At 35.1% G+C, this 16752-nt stretch overlaps 1 protein-coding gene across 3 annotated transcripts; it reads left to right on the forward strand.

The window, feature by feature from the left end:
- The first annotated feature begins 8711 nt into the window (after nt 1-8711).
- Nucleotides 8712-15102, forward strand: LOC122309262 (probable trehalose-phosphate phosphatase D). Of its 3 annotated transcripts, XM_043122665.1 has the most exons (11): nt 8717-8931; nt 11970-12118; nt 12554-12736; nt 12827-12967; nt 13143-13214; nt 13338-13466; nt 13774-13830; nt 14037-14138; nt 14361-14438; nt 14534-14674; nt 14763-15102. In XM_043122665.1, exons 2-11 carry the CDS (start codon nt 11984-11986, stop codon nt 14934-14936), a joined length of 1212 nt encoding a protein of 403 aa, XP_042978599.1. In that variant the 5' UTR covers nt 8717-8931; nt 11970-11983; the 3' UTR covers nt 14937-15102. The 3 variants fall into 3 exon arrangements, with proteins under 3 accessions (XP_042978601.1, XP_042978602.1, XP_042978599.1); XM_043122667.1 differs by lacking the exon at nt 13774-13830 and having other exon boundaries at nt 8712-8931; XM_043122668.1 differs by lacking the exon at nt 11970-12118 and having other exon boundaries at nt 8713-8931.
- The last annotated feature ends 1650 nt before the right edge of the window (nt 15103-16752 follow it).

The raw sequence follows: 16752 nt of genomic DNA on the forward strand, positions 1-16752 counted from the left end.
TTTCCCACTACTGTTCAGGTTGCTTTCTTATTCACAAGTACCTGGTCTTCTTCTAGCAGCTTGTTCAGTCGGGCATGATTATTATTTAAAAGAAAATAGTGTTCTTTAAACCAATCTTAATTAACAACTCTTACTTGATCATTGTATGGTACTGCACATTGTTGTGCCACTCACCCTTTCGTCTGGTTTGGATAGAACCCTTCCTCCTCTTCACTTCCAATTTCCTGACTAATGCTTTCATCAAAAAGTTCTACTTCCATATTTGTCACTCTTCCATGCATGGTTTATTTTTTCTTATATCAAAGATGCATTAAAATTAAAATAGAGATAGAAGAGGGGGGATGAGGTGCCCAATACAAAAATCTCATTACAATGATTACTGTGCTCAAAAGGAGAGGGTAAAATAAAAAGAAATGGTAAATGAATGATAGGGTTACATACGAGTGCATTTCATAGAACTCCACTTCCATTGCTTCCATGTTTCTATTCGAGAAAAGTAAAAATATAGTAGGATAACTTTAGAAGGAAAAATTCAATCGTTTGTAATAAGGGAGAATCAAATGATTCTCCATAAGATTGCTATATTCGAATTTGGTTCCATAAAATCTTAATGTATAGCTGTAAATATATGTAGATATGTTTTCAATATTTGTATTTTGATCATTTCCTATTTTATAGGATCATATTGTTGTAATTTATTCTATATATATTTGATGTTATCTCCTACACACGTCAATGAGGATTTTAACCATTATACATTGTTTCTTAAACATCTTTATAGTATCAGTTTCAAGGTTTTTTCTTTGATTCTAACCATGGCTGCTTCGACTTCTTCATCTTCTACTCTTCTGCTCAACACAATGGTGTATATGCTCATCATTAAATTGACTTCCTCCAATTACTTATTGTAGAAAAATCAGTTTGTTCCTCTATTAGCCAACCAAGATTTGTTTGGTTATTTGGATGGTAGTATCGTGTCTCCCTCAGCCACAATTCTTGCCGATGATGGCACCACCAAGCCAAATCCGGCGTACACTTCTTGGCTGCATGCTGATCAGACGCTTCTTAATTTGCTCTTCTCTTTTCTTACCGAGGAGTCTATGAGTGAGGTATTGGGTTTATGTCATTCTCATGAGGCTTGGCGTGCTCTGGAAGTCTCATTCTCGCACTGGTCGAAGACTCGTGAATTGCAACTCAAGGATGAACTCCGACTGATGCAACACGGCTCTTAGTCCATTGCTGAGTTTTCCCACACCTTCAAAGGTCTTTGCGATCAATTGGTTGCAATCGGTCGTCCCATTGATGACACAGATAAAGTTCATTGGTATTTATGAGCATTGGGGCCCGACTACAAGATCTCCTCCACCACCATGATGTCACAGCTTCCGCTACCCTCCTTTGTCGAGATTGTTCCGAAAGCTTTGAGTCATGAGATTTTTGAAAGGTCGGTTTCCCGCTCGTCTTCTAACTCTGCTTATTATGTCAATAGGCTTCCAAATCGGTAGGGACTAACAAAGGGAAGAATCGACCTTCCCCTTCTTCTAGCTCTTCTGCCAATTTGAAGTCATCTTCCACCTCCTCTGTTCGAAGTCAGTTGTGTGACAAGGAGGGACACCTAGCCAAACGTTGCTGGAGCTTCTTGAAACTCAAGAAGAAGCAATCGGCTAATCTTGCTGAAGCATTTTCCACCTGCTCGATTCAAGACCTGAATGACTCTGAATGGTTTCTTGACTCTGGTGCAATGTCCCACATGACAAGTGACACCAAGGGTGTGAATCAATCAGCTATCTACTCTGGTAATGAACGTGTCATGGTTGGAAATGGTCAGTTTTTAGCAATTTCTCATACTGGTTCCATTTCATCTCTTATTCCGTCCAATTCCTTTCTTTTATCAAATGTCTTAGTTGTTCCTAGCATTAAGAAAAATCTTATTTCGATTAGTTAGCTTACTAAAGACAATAATTGTTTTGTTACCTTCTCTTCCTCTGGTTTTACCATACAGGATCAGGTCACAAGAATGGTATTGGGAGTCAGAAGATGTGAAAATGGTCTCTACATGTTAGATCGTAGTCATTATGCCCTTGTGTCCACCACTTCTCCTTCATCGCGAGCCTCTGTTTGTTTATGGCATTCTCGCCTTGGTCATCCAAATTATCGTATTGTTGCTTCTCTTTCTAGATTAGGATCTATTTCTTGTAGTAATAAATTGGTGAACATTGATTATGAAATTTGTGTTGGTTGTAGACTTGGCAAAAGATATCGTTTACCTTTTTCTTTAAATGATGAACCTTGTACCATGCCTTTTGATCATTTACACTGTGATTTATAGGGTTCGTCATCAATTCTCTCTTTTACTGGATATAGATATCATGGGCATTCATTGATGATTGTACTGGATTTAGTTGGATATTCCCGTTAAAACAAAAATCTGATTTTTTTGATACTTTCATTCATTTACAATGTTATATTGAGACGCAATTTTCGGCCAAAATAAAATCCTTTCAATGTGATGGTGGAACCGAATTTACAAATAATAAATTTTACTCGCACTCTTATGGCATTGTTCTCCATTTGGCATGCCCCTACACTCCTAGTCAAAACGGCATTGCCAAACTCAAGCATCGCCATGTCACAGAAACGGGTCTTACCCTTATGTTCCATGCAGGTGTGCCGCTCTCTTTTTGGGTTGAGGCTTTCTCTACTGCCGTCTTTCTCATTAATTGACTCCCGTCACCGTCACTTGATGGCACAACTCCTTATGAGCTCCTGTTTGGTAAGCAACCATATTACTCTATGCTTCGCACTTTTGGGTGTCTTTGCTTCCCTTATTTGAGAGATTACTCACCTAATAAATTGTCTTCAAAATTTGCTTCTTGTGTCTTTTTAGGTTACAATATCCTTTATAAAGGATTCTGGTGCCTAGACTGAAAGACACATTATGTCTATGTTTCTCGACATGTGCAGTTTTATGAAAATAATTTTCCTTATCATGGTGATTCTATGCAAAATTTGCAGGCCAACATTGACTATACCCATTTTTCTGAATGTCAGGACTATGTGTCTAGTTCTTCTAATGTTTGTTCTTCTCATTCATTTTTGAGTTTTCCTTGCAGCGATTCTCCTCACCTATCCTCGGATCCTCCCCCTTATCTGCAGGGTCCTTTTTCTGTGGAACCCCTCTCGGATTCTGTTGCTTCGGACTCAACTTTCCCACCACCTATGTCTTCCGTTCCTCGTGTGACCACTTCCAGCTGCCCGATGATTACCAGAGGTAAAGCTGATATATTCAAACCACGGTTATATCATGCTATGAATGTTTTGTCTTTTTCTCAAGCTTTTCAGGCACTCCTTGCTTTCAAAGAGTCTTGAGGTTTCAAGTCTGCTACAAAACACCCCGAATGGCTCTAGACTATGGATGATGAGATTCAAGCTTTGAAGACAAATGATACGTGGGTTCTTTTACCTCATTCTAAGAATCACGATATGGTTGGTTGTCGCTGGATTTTCAAAACCAAACTTCGCTCTGATGGGTCCATTGAGTGTAACAAGGCACATTTTGTGGCTCAAGGATTTTCTCAGATTCATGGTCTTGAATTCGGTGACACCTTTAGTCCTGTGGTGCGCCTTACTACAGTCATAATTATTTTGTCCTTGGCTGTTACTTCTGGATGGTGGCATTTACATCAGCTAGATGTTAAAAACACATTTCTTCATAGTTTTTTTAATGAAGAGATGTATATGGAACAACCGCCTGGTTATATAGATCTATAGTTCCCTCGGCATGTTTGTCGCCTAAAGCGGGCTCTTTATGGTTTGAAACAAGCTCCTTAAGGTTGGTTTCATTGCTTTAGCTCCTTTTTGCTTAACCTTGGGTTTCTTTCTAGTCAGGTTGATTCTTCATTATTTGTCTATCACTCCTCAGTTGGAACTGTTTATTTACTTCTTTATGTTGATGACATGGCCATAACTGGAAGTAATCCTTCTGTGGTTCAAACTCTCATTACTTGGCTCTCCAAGGAATTCTTCATGAAGGATTTGGGTGATCTTCATTATTTCATTGACGTTGAAGTCCAAGCTAATGAGAAGGGTTTGTTTTCAGTTAATAGATGCCCTTGATCTCTTGCAACATGCTTCAATGATTGATGCAAAACCTATTTCTACACCCTGTGTTGTCGGTCAACACCACTCAACTGAAGGAAAATTGTTCTTCGATCCTACTATGTTTCGTTCACTTGCAGGTGCTCTTCAATACCTGGCCATCACCAGGCCTGATTTATCCTTCAGTGTGAATTCTATTTGCCAATTCATGCATGCTACCATCGAGGACCACTTTCGTGCTCTCAAGCATTTTGCACTATGTCAAAGGCACTCCTTATCATAGACTTCAACTCCATAAACAATCCACTCATGATATTCTTGCCCACTCTGATGCGGGCTGAGCAGGCTGTCTTGATACATGCCATTCCACTATTGGCTACGCTATCTCTTTTTTATACTAATTTGGTTTCTTGGTCCTCTAAGAAACAAAGCATTGTCTCTCGTTCAAGTGCATAAGCGGAATATCGTTCTTTAGCTGTTGCCACTGTTGATATTGCCTGGATTGTTCAACTACTTCGAGACCTTCATGTTACACTCTCAACGACACTCAAAATTCTTTGCGACAATCAAAGTGCAATTTTTGTGGCAGTCAATCCGGTTACTAGCCCTCGGTCAAAACATAGTGCGATCGATTACCATTTTGTTCGTTAACTTGTTGCTAATGGCACTTTGAAAGTTGATTTTGTCCCTTCACATCTGCAGCTTGCTGATTCATTGACCAAAGGCATCACCAAGCCTCAGTTCTTTCTCTTCTGAAGCAAGCTCAATGTTATCCCTTCTACCATGCTCACCTTGCAAAGGGGTAATAAGGGAGAATCAAATGATTCTCCATAAGATTTGCTATATCCCAATGTTTTCAATATTTTTATTTTGATCATTTCCTATTTTATAGGATCACGTTGTTGTAATTTATTCTATATATATTTGATGTTATCTCCTACACACGTCAAGGAGGATTTTAGCCATTATACATTGTTTCTTAAACATCTTTAGTTTGCAATTCCTAATGAATATAGGTCATTGTTTTGGTGCTTCGGTGTGGTGGGAATGGAGTAGGGTTAGACGCATTTTGAAGATTTGAGGTCAAGGAATCTATTGGTAACATGCGTATAGTAGTTGGACTCACAATTGCAATGGTGTGCAAAAATCATGCGTGATGTGGGTGGCACATGAGCCACACATGCATGCTTGTTAGGCGACGGTGTTTTTGGCCTATCTTGTATATCTATGCTTGATGAGTGCGGTGGTGTGGTGCGTGTACGGTTTTGGTGGCCATAAAGCAATATATCAAAGATTTTTCGACCTAGTAGAGGAAGAGAAAATAAGAAAATATCGTATCTTTACGGCTATCTTAATTTTTTTCTAATCTTGGTTCAAGACTTTTTTGGGAATGAGAAACACTAGCATGCATGCCTCCCACTTTTTACTGCTCAACTTGACCGTTTGGTCAATTTTTTTTTTTAAATTTAATGATTAAGAAAGTGATTTAAAGTGTATTGATGTATTTTTTTTATTTTTTAAAAATATTTAAATATATTAAAAAAATATGAATAGAAAAATTAAAAAAAAATTACAAAAATAACTATAAGTCAAGTGAATCAGTGCTACTCGCGCGCAACAGAATAGCACCAGTCTTTGGGAATAATTGTTAAAGCAAGAGACGTGTCTTACTTCTGCAACGAAACAACCGCCCATTTGGCTAGTAAAACCTCAAACGTCCTCGCAATGTCATGAAAATAATATTAGAACTACTTCTTCCAGCATCTACCCCGGAAATTTACTTTTTCCAGCATCAACCCAGAAATTTTGTTTCAGATTCTTGCAAATTTCTTAGAAAATGGTCCAATTCTACTAAAGAGACAATTTTGAGTCCCCTTATTCAGTTTCCTCTTAGGACCGGTTCGAATATTGAAGGCTTGACAAAAATATTCATTCTATTTTCTTGGTCAGAGACGAAAATCACTCCGAGATCATGTGGGAAAAAACGTTGCATTCAATGAATTTTCCTCAGCCAATATAATATATATATATATATGTATATATTCCAATTATATGATCATTAATCTTAGCTGTGTTTTTTTGTTCAACAATGAGAGTTGAATTAAGTTGCGGATCATCCACGAAGAATGGGACCGTTTGTCCAGTTTATTTTTTGGGTCGTTAGATCATCATATGATGATCAATTTAGTCCCTCGTTTTTATACATTAATTTATTGTAAACATCATGATCAGGATCATGTATTTAAAGTAGAAAAATTATATTCATCATCTTTACATTATACATTTATTTTTATTTTTTTATTTATTTATTTTTTTGCTTAGCAAGTATATGACATAATTAAGGATGAAAAGTAGAAAAACTCAATTAAATTAGCAGAAGAAAAAAAGTTAAAATTAAAATAGATGTGATGTGCAATACTAATGTAGGCAACTGGATAGAAAAACTCTTTAAAGTAATGAATATGGGAAAATACTTCGTTGAGTTTTTGGACTGAAGAACTAGTTTTGGTTAGAGAAATATTAAATCTATATATAAATATTGTAAAAGTAAATTTATAAAATAACATAATTTGATGTGAATGACTAATATAGGCTCATGTCATAAAGTACACTGAGATTATAGGCTCATGTCACAAAATAGAGATTTGCATTTAACTCTTTCTCTACACTTTAATACATTGTCGGGAGTTTCATGCGTGTGGCGCTAGTTTAATCTCATTGTCAACTACGAGATGATGATATTTGCCTACAACTTCACGGGGCTTGACATGATGAGTGAGAATGTAATTTTCTATCTTGGAAGTTTAGAATGGAGAGTGCATGTAGTAATATTGGATTTTTGTACAAATTGTATATCAGCATTTAAAAAAAAAAAAAAATTCTTAGCTTCATGTGATTTGTTAAATTTATTTTTTATAATTTGATAAATTATATCAAACCAGATGAATTTGTGAGATCGATGACTCTCTCGAAGTCATGTGTGTACATATATATATATATATATATATAGATATTTAATACCCATTATTGTAAACGCGTTTTTGTGGTCAATAATTCCCATGTAACTTCGGCAGAGACATTCATGCAAAGTGTCGTCGACATGAGACAGAATCTTAAATGAGGAGTAGTTTCTATATTTATTAATTAGGGGCATATGTATATCACACCATGCGAGGACCATGTCGGTAAGTTATTACATATACAATATTGTATTACAAAGGAAGTTTCATGGGCATTTACTTCTGGGGTCGAATTCAAAAAGGTCTTTAAATTCGGAGAACTTGACCATCCATCTCCTTCTAAAAGTTCTAAGGTCATACTCATATATATTGCTTCCACACTGACCTGATCATGAGATTGAGGGTCCTAAAACTACAGGGCTGTTTGGGTAATTCTATGTACATATTAGTCCTTACCTAACTGGAGGCTAGAAGGTACCTATTCTTTATAGTTGCAAGCACAATTGTGCACTAATCTATGCACTAATGTGATGTGATTGGTCAAAAAGTAGATTTTATTGAAAATAATGTTAATTTAAATCTTAAGTATGAATAAATCAGTATTTGTACACAGATTAGTATGCAACTGTGCTTGTATGTAGCAAAACTCATGTTTTTATTGGGTCCTTTCTTTTTTTTTTTTTTTTTTTTTTAGGTTTTTGAATTTTATTTGGGCATAGATGGATTTGTGAATCTTCAACCACTCAATGACTTTTGCATTAAATTTAAAATACCCACGTATAGAAATTAATTAAAAAAACAAATATTCTATTACTAGAAATTAATAATAATTGTAAATTATTATGATATAATTAATTATTAATTGACACAATATTTGAGTGTCCAATTATGTGTACAAAAAGATCTTTGATTTAACGAAAAGTTAAAAAATTTAATAGGTGATATTCATTATTCATAGACTTTCCCTTTAAATAAAAAAATAATAATAATTATTTCCTTGGCTATTAATGCATGCATATATTTTTCTATAAAATACCCTTAAATAGGTTTTTAATTTAGCATTAATTTCCATGAAATTTCATGAATGGCAGGGTCAAGGAATTCGAGTCTCCAAGTCAATATTATTAAATTGATTATTATTATTATATATATATACTCATATTCATTATTATTGCCCGTTGATTTTTATTATTATAATAGAATTTGTTGGGTTAGACCAGCGAGACAATGAGTACTCGATCACCAGTTACTAATTTTCATTGAATTCTCATTTTAGCCCCTATGCTAAAGGATTCTCTTTATTTTCATTTTGATTCCCTCAATTAAAAAACTTCCTCCCTTACAATATTCTTAATTTACTCCAAAACAAAGGGAGATGATCTAGAAATTAGCAAACATGGCCTATTAATTAATTACATTAAAGTTATATACACAAAATTAAGAAGATCAAGCCATTAATTGCGATATTAGAGATGGAGCTATTTTGGTAATTTCAGGTTATAAATTATAATGAGAATGATCGATAAAGGTTTTTATTTGGAGGAAGATGTAATGCAAATGCACTGGCCGGGTACGTACGTAGGTGTCTAGACCTTTTTGGCACCTGTCCAAGTTTCCAACATCCCCTAAACCCCTTTCTCTCTATAAATAAACCCCACCTCCTCTCATCCCTTCCTCCCTCCAATATCCTTCTCTTCTATCTCCATCCCATATTTCACATTCTCACATTCACCCAAACCCTCAAAACTCTCTCTCTCTCTTCTCTCTCTCCAAAAATACTATAGCTAAGCTCGGCTCCCTCCTCAACCTGATAAGGCAGTGCCTGTCCAACAAGTTCAGTGCATCAAGTTTTTCATATATTATTCCTTCTCTGGTGAGTTACTTTCATTTTCATCCTCTTTAGACACAGATTATGAATGGTTTTTACTCATTATTTATCATTTCCAGCTCTCTGTTTTTTTTTTTCTTTTTTACATTTTCGTGCAATTTTTCTGTCTGTTACTGATCATATATGGTAAGGGTTGAAGAGGCTATATATTTTTAAAATAATGATAGGTGAATAATAGTCAAAAAGGTTATAATGATAGGCTATGTGTTGAAAATCTACTTTTAAAACTGTGCGTTTTAATTGGCGAAATGGGTGCACTGCACGCCTCCTTCCCATACATTCCACTCTCTTCCTTAACTACCAAGAAAGAACCCTCTACCTTTTGTTTTTCCGAATATTACAGAAAACCCACGGAAAGAAAATTGCAAACACAAAAGGAAAGAGCGGTTGGAATTCTGTTTATGATTTGATGTCTCCTTTACTCTCCTTGTCGGCGAGTGACAGTTTTGGAAACATCAGACCATAATCGTGATATACACGCGCCATTTTCGTAGGTGTGTTGTAAAGCCAGTTTCAGTTAGTTGCCTTTTTTTTCTATTTTTAATATTGTTTTTGTCAGTCTACGGTGACGGCTCGCACACGTGTCCCCATTAGGCCCACAAATTGACTGGGGCAAGATGGCCCAGTCTACCCTTGAGACGTACAAATCAAGCCCATGGTTTCCGGGATTTAGCCTAGTTGTCATTAGATTAAACAAGAAATTGACACGTGTAGTACATGCCACTTGTAGGATTGAGATTATGGGTTCCACCGACTTATATCCCTTCGTCGGGACTCGGGACTCGGGACCCGTCCACCCGAGGTCACTTTCCTAGAAAATGACTGGTACCGGAAAAACGGTTTTACTCTTTATTATCATTATGCTTTAGGGATATCCCCCACTAAGAATTCTCTAATGACTAATCTTTTTTAATTCTGAGCCACCGTTGAATATTTTTTTTATTTATTATTTTATATTTTATTTAATTTCCTCTTATTATACATATATATATATTATTATTTATTATTTACGTACTTAAAACGTTATATCTAAATCAACGGCTCCAAATCCGCTGACAGTTATAGCCAGGTGGCCTCCAGTTATTTGAACCATGAAAAATAAAATACTGTGATCATAGACTTAATTTGGTTGGTCCATATATAATTAATTATTATAATTAGGTTTTATGAAAAAAATAATTAATAATTAGGGTCAGCATGCATGGGACGTTACGGTTTCAAATTATATATATTAACAGCATAGGAAGTATCCGAAATTAAATATTAAAAGTGAAAATTTCGTAAGGAATTGTATAATATTAAACACTTAACTTCCAGGTGGTTTCTTCAACTTAGCTTTCGAGGTACTTTTCCCACTAATTAGTCTAAAGACTGCTCTTTCTCGACGTGTTCACTTGTCAAAAACCCTAGTTTTCTAAAGATTCTGCGTCCAACTAACACGTAAACTGTCTTCTGCACCTTTTTTGTCTCATTCTATTCATACATGAGTTTTCCAGTGTTTCACACTTTCGGTTTTTCAAAGTCAAGCTAATTATTATTCTTTTTACTTTCTAAAAAAAAAAAAAAAGCTAGTATTTATTTATTTTTATGAAAAAGACACGACACTTTGTTGCTTCGTTGGATACACGTGTTTTTCTGACACGTGTCATTTGCATTTTTATGTTTTTTCCATTGGGGAGGCAGACCGGAATGAGACATATACAACGTCCTTTGTTGCTTACTTTTTTGTGTTTGGATGATTATGGCTGTCGGGGTGGAAAGGTAAGATTTGACGAGATCGATCAATGGGTAGCTAGTTGCTTTGATGTTGATCTTGCTTTTACCCTCTTGATCGACCGTGTAAAGCTGAAAGCAAAGCGCGGTGCATTATGATGACTAGCTAGGTTAAGCTTGCTATCGATCTCAGCTTTCCGACCACTGTTTTCTTAATATATAGACACTTTTGGGAGAATTAAAACAAAGTGATATAGAAGGTGAAAGAGTCAATAACAAAGACTAGTATAAACTCATATAAAGAGTAGTATTCGTCTTTTGGTGTTCGCTCTCTATATAAAGGTGATATAGACGGAGAAAGGGTCAATATTAACAAAGGGAAAGAGTACTTTTCGTTTGTTACTGTCTATAGGTTAAAGATAAAGTAGAGACAAAGTAAAGATCACTTTTTCTTTAAGACTAGCAGCTTGTAGTAGTTATGATCATGAATACCGACCTTGAGTAGTACTATATGATCATGTGTCCTAGTACTGTTGTTTCTAGGAACCTCCACTAACAATTTAATCAAAATTCGATCTCCTTATAATTATTAATTAGTGCCCTTTAATCAGTCCCTTGAGAGTGATATATAGTGAGAGAGAGACTAGAGAGAGAGAGAGAGAGAGAGAGATTAATATGATATTATTTTAATAATAATGATGAGTGGCCCGGCATTAGGTGGTATCTTTAAGTTTGATGTCGGCTACTAGTGTTCTTAAATTAGACACTTAAACCCAATTTAATTGATGTTATTTTCACACGAATCAGCTTTGATCGAAACCTTAGTGGGACAAAACTCTTTTAAATGTACGTGCCATGTAAAGGTTTTCTTGTTGTTTCGTAGTAGTACTACTTTTCTTTTTCCTCCGTCGGTCTATTACTTTTAACTTATAATAATGTTTTTGATACACTATATATTATTATATAGTTCATGAGAATTGAATTGTTTTAATTAATTAAAAACTTTACACGTGTAATGTTAGACCACCGACCTCCCTTAAAATTCTATAGTTTGAAGATTATTTATATATATTATATGGCATATTCTTAGAAAGAACCTACTTTATGTAATACCTCTTGTTAATTTATTATTTCGTAAAAAATATAATTATAATCTAATATGCTTTAGGAGAAGCTTAATGACTTTTGGTACTAAAGCATGCATGATATGTGCATGCATGTCATCTGAATTAATTAAATTGAAACTTATTGAGCCCTCTATACACTTAATATTTCATTGACTAATTCGAAGGCATACTAATGCATGGCAGATATGATATAATTGATGGCACATGCAAGAAGATCATCGGCAACACAAAGAGTACTCGTGCAGCAGCAGCACCACATACTTGATGGCCGATTTATTATTAGGAACATGAGACTGGTAGCTAGAAGGAAAGTCAAGAGCCATAGATCACTGGTACTACTCATGATGAACACCTCCAACTTACTCATGTGGTACCCACAAGAAATTGAAATTATGTCTATACATATATGAGTGTATATATATATATATATATATATAGAGAGAGAGAGAGAGAGAGAGAGAGAGAGAGAGAGAGAGAGAGAGAGAGAGAGAGAGAGAGAGAGAGAGAGAGAGAGAGAGAGAGAGAGGTCTTTTTAATTTATATGGCAGCTAGAGTACTCCAAAACCGGAACGAATTATCAGTTTTGTCACGTCAACATGTATTATAGACTCAATCTTTACATACACTAACACCCATAACCTTTTTTCTCCTGTCAAGTACTAGTCATTTAAAAAAATAAAAATAAAAAGCAGATTAGATTTCCTAGCTTGCTGTAAATTAATTATGTACACGCAAATGATCAAGAAAAGTTTTCAATGCCTAAACAGGGATTAATGGGACTCCAAAGATCATCAGCTTCCTACAAACAGAGTGTGCAATCTATTCAAAGAACAACGAAAGACGAGAACAAAGGCCGTGATCTCTCCACAAAGACGAGAACGGCGCCACTCCTGAGTGACCCTAACACAAATGATCCTGTATCTTTGGATTCAAGTTATAATTCTTGGGTGGTATGTGCATGTTAATTTTATCCATATTCCTAGCTGGTACAATCTTTTATATATATATACACACATTACAAGATTATTATTTGCTTATAGGAGGAACACCCATCTGCATTAGACTCATTTGACAGAATGATGAAAACCGCAAAGGGGAAGAGGATTGTCGTGTTTTTAGATTACGACGGGACGCTCTCTCCTATTGTAGATAATCCCGACCGTGCCTTAATGTCTGAAGAGGTAAAATATTATAGCAGTCGCATGCATGATTGTTTAAGAATTATTGTGAGATTATGATTAGTACGTACAAGAATAGTTTAAGAGGGAGAAACACCTAGTTTTTGTGAAAATTTTGATAAATAATTTGCTTGAATCTAATTAATTTTACCCCCCTTTATATGTATTAATATTACAGATGCGCGCAGCACTACGTGGAGTTGCAAAATATTTTCCAACAGCAATAATTAGCGGTAGGAGCAGAGACAAGGTAAATACAACATAACAGCTTGATTAAGTATTTAATGCGTATCCTACTACGTCGTACGTACCATGGTACTCCATTGACTAAGTATTTGTGTTTTTTTGGACCTTTTATATATGTTTGGTTCAGGTAACAGAATTTGTAAAGTTGAGTAATGTTTATTATGCTGGGAGCCATGGAATGGACATAATGGCCCCGCCAATTCCAGTTAAGTCCAGTACTGCTGGCAATCACCAAACCATAGCCCCTCATGGAAAGGTTAGAAACGTGTTTTTTTTTTCTTCAGCAACATTCCATTTTGTAGAAAGTAATTGGGTTCCATTGATAATAAACAGCATGAAAAGAAAAAAACGAAATGGCTGGAGTTGTAATTATCTGCAACTATGCATAAGCCCTTTCAACCTGTTCAGTTTCTTCTTTCTTTTCTTTTTTTCATTTATTTTTGAAGTGATACAATGGGAGATCAGTAGTTTCTGTAATCGGTTAATTAATTTGGATCAACGGGTAATTAATATATAATTACATTCTTGTTTGCCCCGTAATAACATGAATTTTCAATCTGTAGGAGAGTACTGAAGTTCTTTTTCAACCTGCTAAGAAATTCTTACCTGCAATTCAAGAGGTTAGCTAACTTTCATGATCTGATCATTTCTCCTAATGGAGTGAACTAACTGCAAAGAAGATTATTCCAGTTCAGTTAGGTTCATGTGTACATGATCATGGGCTCATTCTAAGTACCATGCCATGTTAATTTATGTGTACGTATATCGAGGTTTCAGTGCGTGTATATGTCACTAATTTTGGGGATATTCACAATGTTCCTGACAGATAGTCACAATGTTAGAAGAAAAGACAAAGAAAATACAAGGTGTCAGGATAGAGGATAATGGCTTCTGCGTCTCTGTACATTTTCGGCAGGTTCGAGCAGAGGTAATAATACTGAAATATATATATATATATATATATAGAGAGAGAGAGAGAGAGAGAGAGAGAGAGAGAGAGAGAGAGAGAGAGAGAGAGAGAGAGAGAGAGAGAGAGAGAGATTTACCTAGAATAAATCTAAACAATTTCGTTTAATATCATGCATTCCCCTGATATTACTAGAATAAAAATTGTTTGTTCATGAATCATATATATGTATATAATATGCAGGATTATGGCATCTTGGAAGAGAAGGTCAAGTCTGTAGTTGAAAAATATCCAGAGTTTCACCTAACTGAAGGCAAAATGGTAAGGCAAAAGAAACCTCAATAAATCTTGATTTTCTTATATATTTTCAATATTATAAATCGCGTATAATTTTTATTCTGCATGTATATATACAGGTTTTGGAAGTAAGACCATCCATAGAATGGAACAAAGGGCATGCCCTGGAATACTTACTCGACACTCTAGGGTTTAGCAATTCCAGTGATGTCCTCCCACTGTACATTGGGGACGATCGAAGTGATGAAGATGCTTTTAAGGTTTTTTTTTTTTTTCCCAATAAATTTTATGCTGTCTGCAATGTTACATGTCATTCACACATGTAGTACTTCATATGAATATTTGCAGGTCATTCGAAGTAGAGGACAAGGGTATCCAATCATTGTTTCTTCAACTCCAAAGGATACGAAAGCTTCATACTCCTTGCAAGACCCCTCAGAAGTACTATCATTCTTGTTAAGATTAGCAAGGTTGAAGGAAGCATCTTTTTCGAGCAGAACACTTAAAAATGGTTCTAGCTAAATGAAACAGAGATCGATCGAGCTGGTGATTAAGAAGTTGCAGCAAATCAAGAATTTTGGTCTTGTACATCGCATATATATTATACGCAAAAGAAGGGTATATATAATATATGTTGAGTTTCCATTTATCTTATGAATGAGATTACGTACCACCTATCGGTCCTAAAGGTTTTTGTCGTTTCTTTGGTCTGGAAATACAAACAACAATGTTGCAAATATACAATGTTGCAAATATATAAATACATGATCAATTGGGTCTGACAACGACCCAGAAAGGGGCCTAGCTACATTTGGCCCAATTTTCATAACTCCAAGTTCGACTACGTACATATATAGCCCATTTATACAAGGGCATTAAGTTTGGTCAAAATCTACAAAATCGTGTCAATGATCAATTTATTTAACATATATATAGGAACGTTTTTGCTCATGAAACAACCAATTATAGAATTTAAGTCTTTGATATCTGCCGAAGTAGCACGTCATAACTGCCGATAAAATCAGTCATCACATGCATTCAAACACGGATAGAAAAAGATAAACGTATCGCATGTTTTCTATGAGAAAGGGCGGTGTACTTTGGAGGGCAGATAAAGTCATGAAGATCAGATACATGCATGTGTTTCTAAATTGACGTAAGATACGGATATCCACCAAACGTAGCTTTACAACCACGACATGCGCACAGAAAATAGCTTTTGATCAAATTGTAGTTTTATGCGCGATTCTACGTACCATTATATGTAGTCAAAGTTAATGAAGAAATTGCCAGTCGGATGCACGTAATAATAATTACCCCAATAATGCAAGAGTCTTCCGATTATTGTCATTCTTCCATTAGTCTTCCTAATTCCATCAACTCCAAATCCAACATCTTAACATGATCATGATCATGATCATATCTTCCTACGTTATCATTAATATTTAATGCAACTCGTCCAACATGCTCTACTACGTAATTACTAATTAGTACTGCTAAATGAAAAAACAAATATGATCACTTGAGTGAATAAAACAGAGTACTAGTACTGTAATTTTCTTGTAATCAGTGCTAATATAACTGTGAAGATACCAAATTCACATATATGTCATTTTTGTTGCAAATAGTCATTTTCATCGAAAAGATTATAATCACGAACAAACAATTTTTTTTTTTTTTAATTTATATAGTATGATTAGGTATAAGAGATTTTACGTGGTTATAGCACGAATAACCCTATAATTAATGGAAAGATTTGAAGAGATTATTAATTAATTCTATGCTTCGAATCTTATAATTTATGTATTATTAGTCATCAGTGGATGCTGCCTCGATGTGTCTGAGGCTGTTGACAAGTGATCCATGATGTTATGAATCTGTTAATCGATCACATTTGAAATAATATCTGGATGCTATATATAATTTAGTGAATCGATACCACTAACCCAGCTCGATCCCAATTAAGCCTCCTATATGTAATTGTACCGGTTTCCATTAACCCCACTTTGTCTTTCCTAATTAATATTTAATAGAAAAGAAAATCTGGGAATCATAGATATTATATTATAGATCATGTACTACTGATTAATTTGCTCAACATGTGTACCAATCCTAAAGTACTAGAAGAAAAATGTGCTCCACTTTGTAAACAACACTTTGTAACCAACAGACACGTCTCATGAATATTCCAAAATATGAGAGTTAATTAAATGAAACGCATAAATCATATGAGCGTTAATGGTTCTTTAATTTAGAGGATATTGTTAATTAATATTTGTGAGAGAATCATATATATATATATATACGAACCATGCATGCATTAATACCTCCAGCTATA

Source organism: Carya illinoinensis, chromosome 5 (genome assembly GCF_018687715.1).
Source record: "Carya illinoinensis cultivar Pawnee chromosome 5, C.illinoinensisPawnee_v1, whole genome shotgun sequence".
Lineage (NCBI taxonomy): Eukaryota > Viridiplantae > Streptophyta > Magnoliopsida > Fagales > Juglandaceae > Carya > Carya illinoinensis.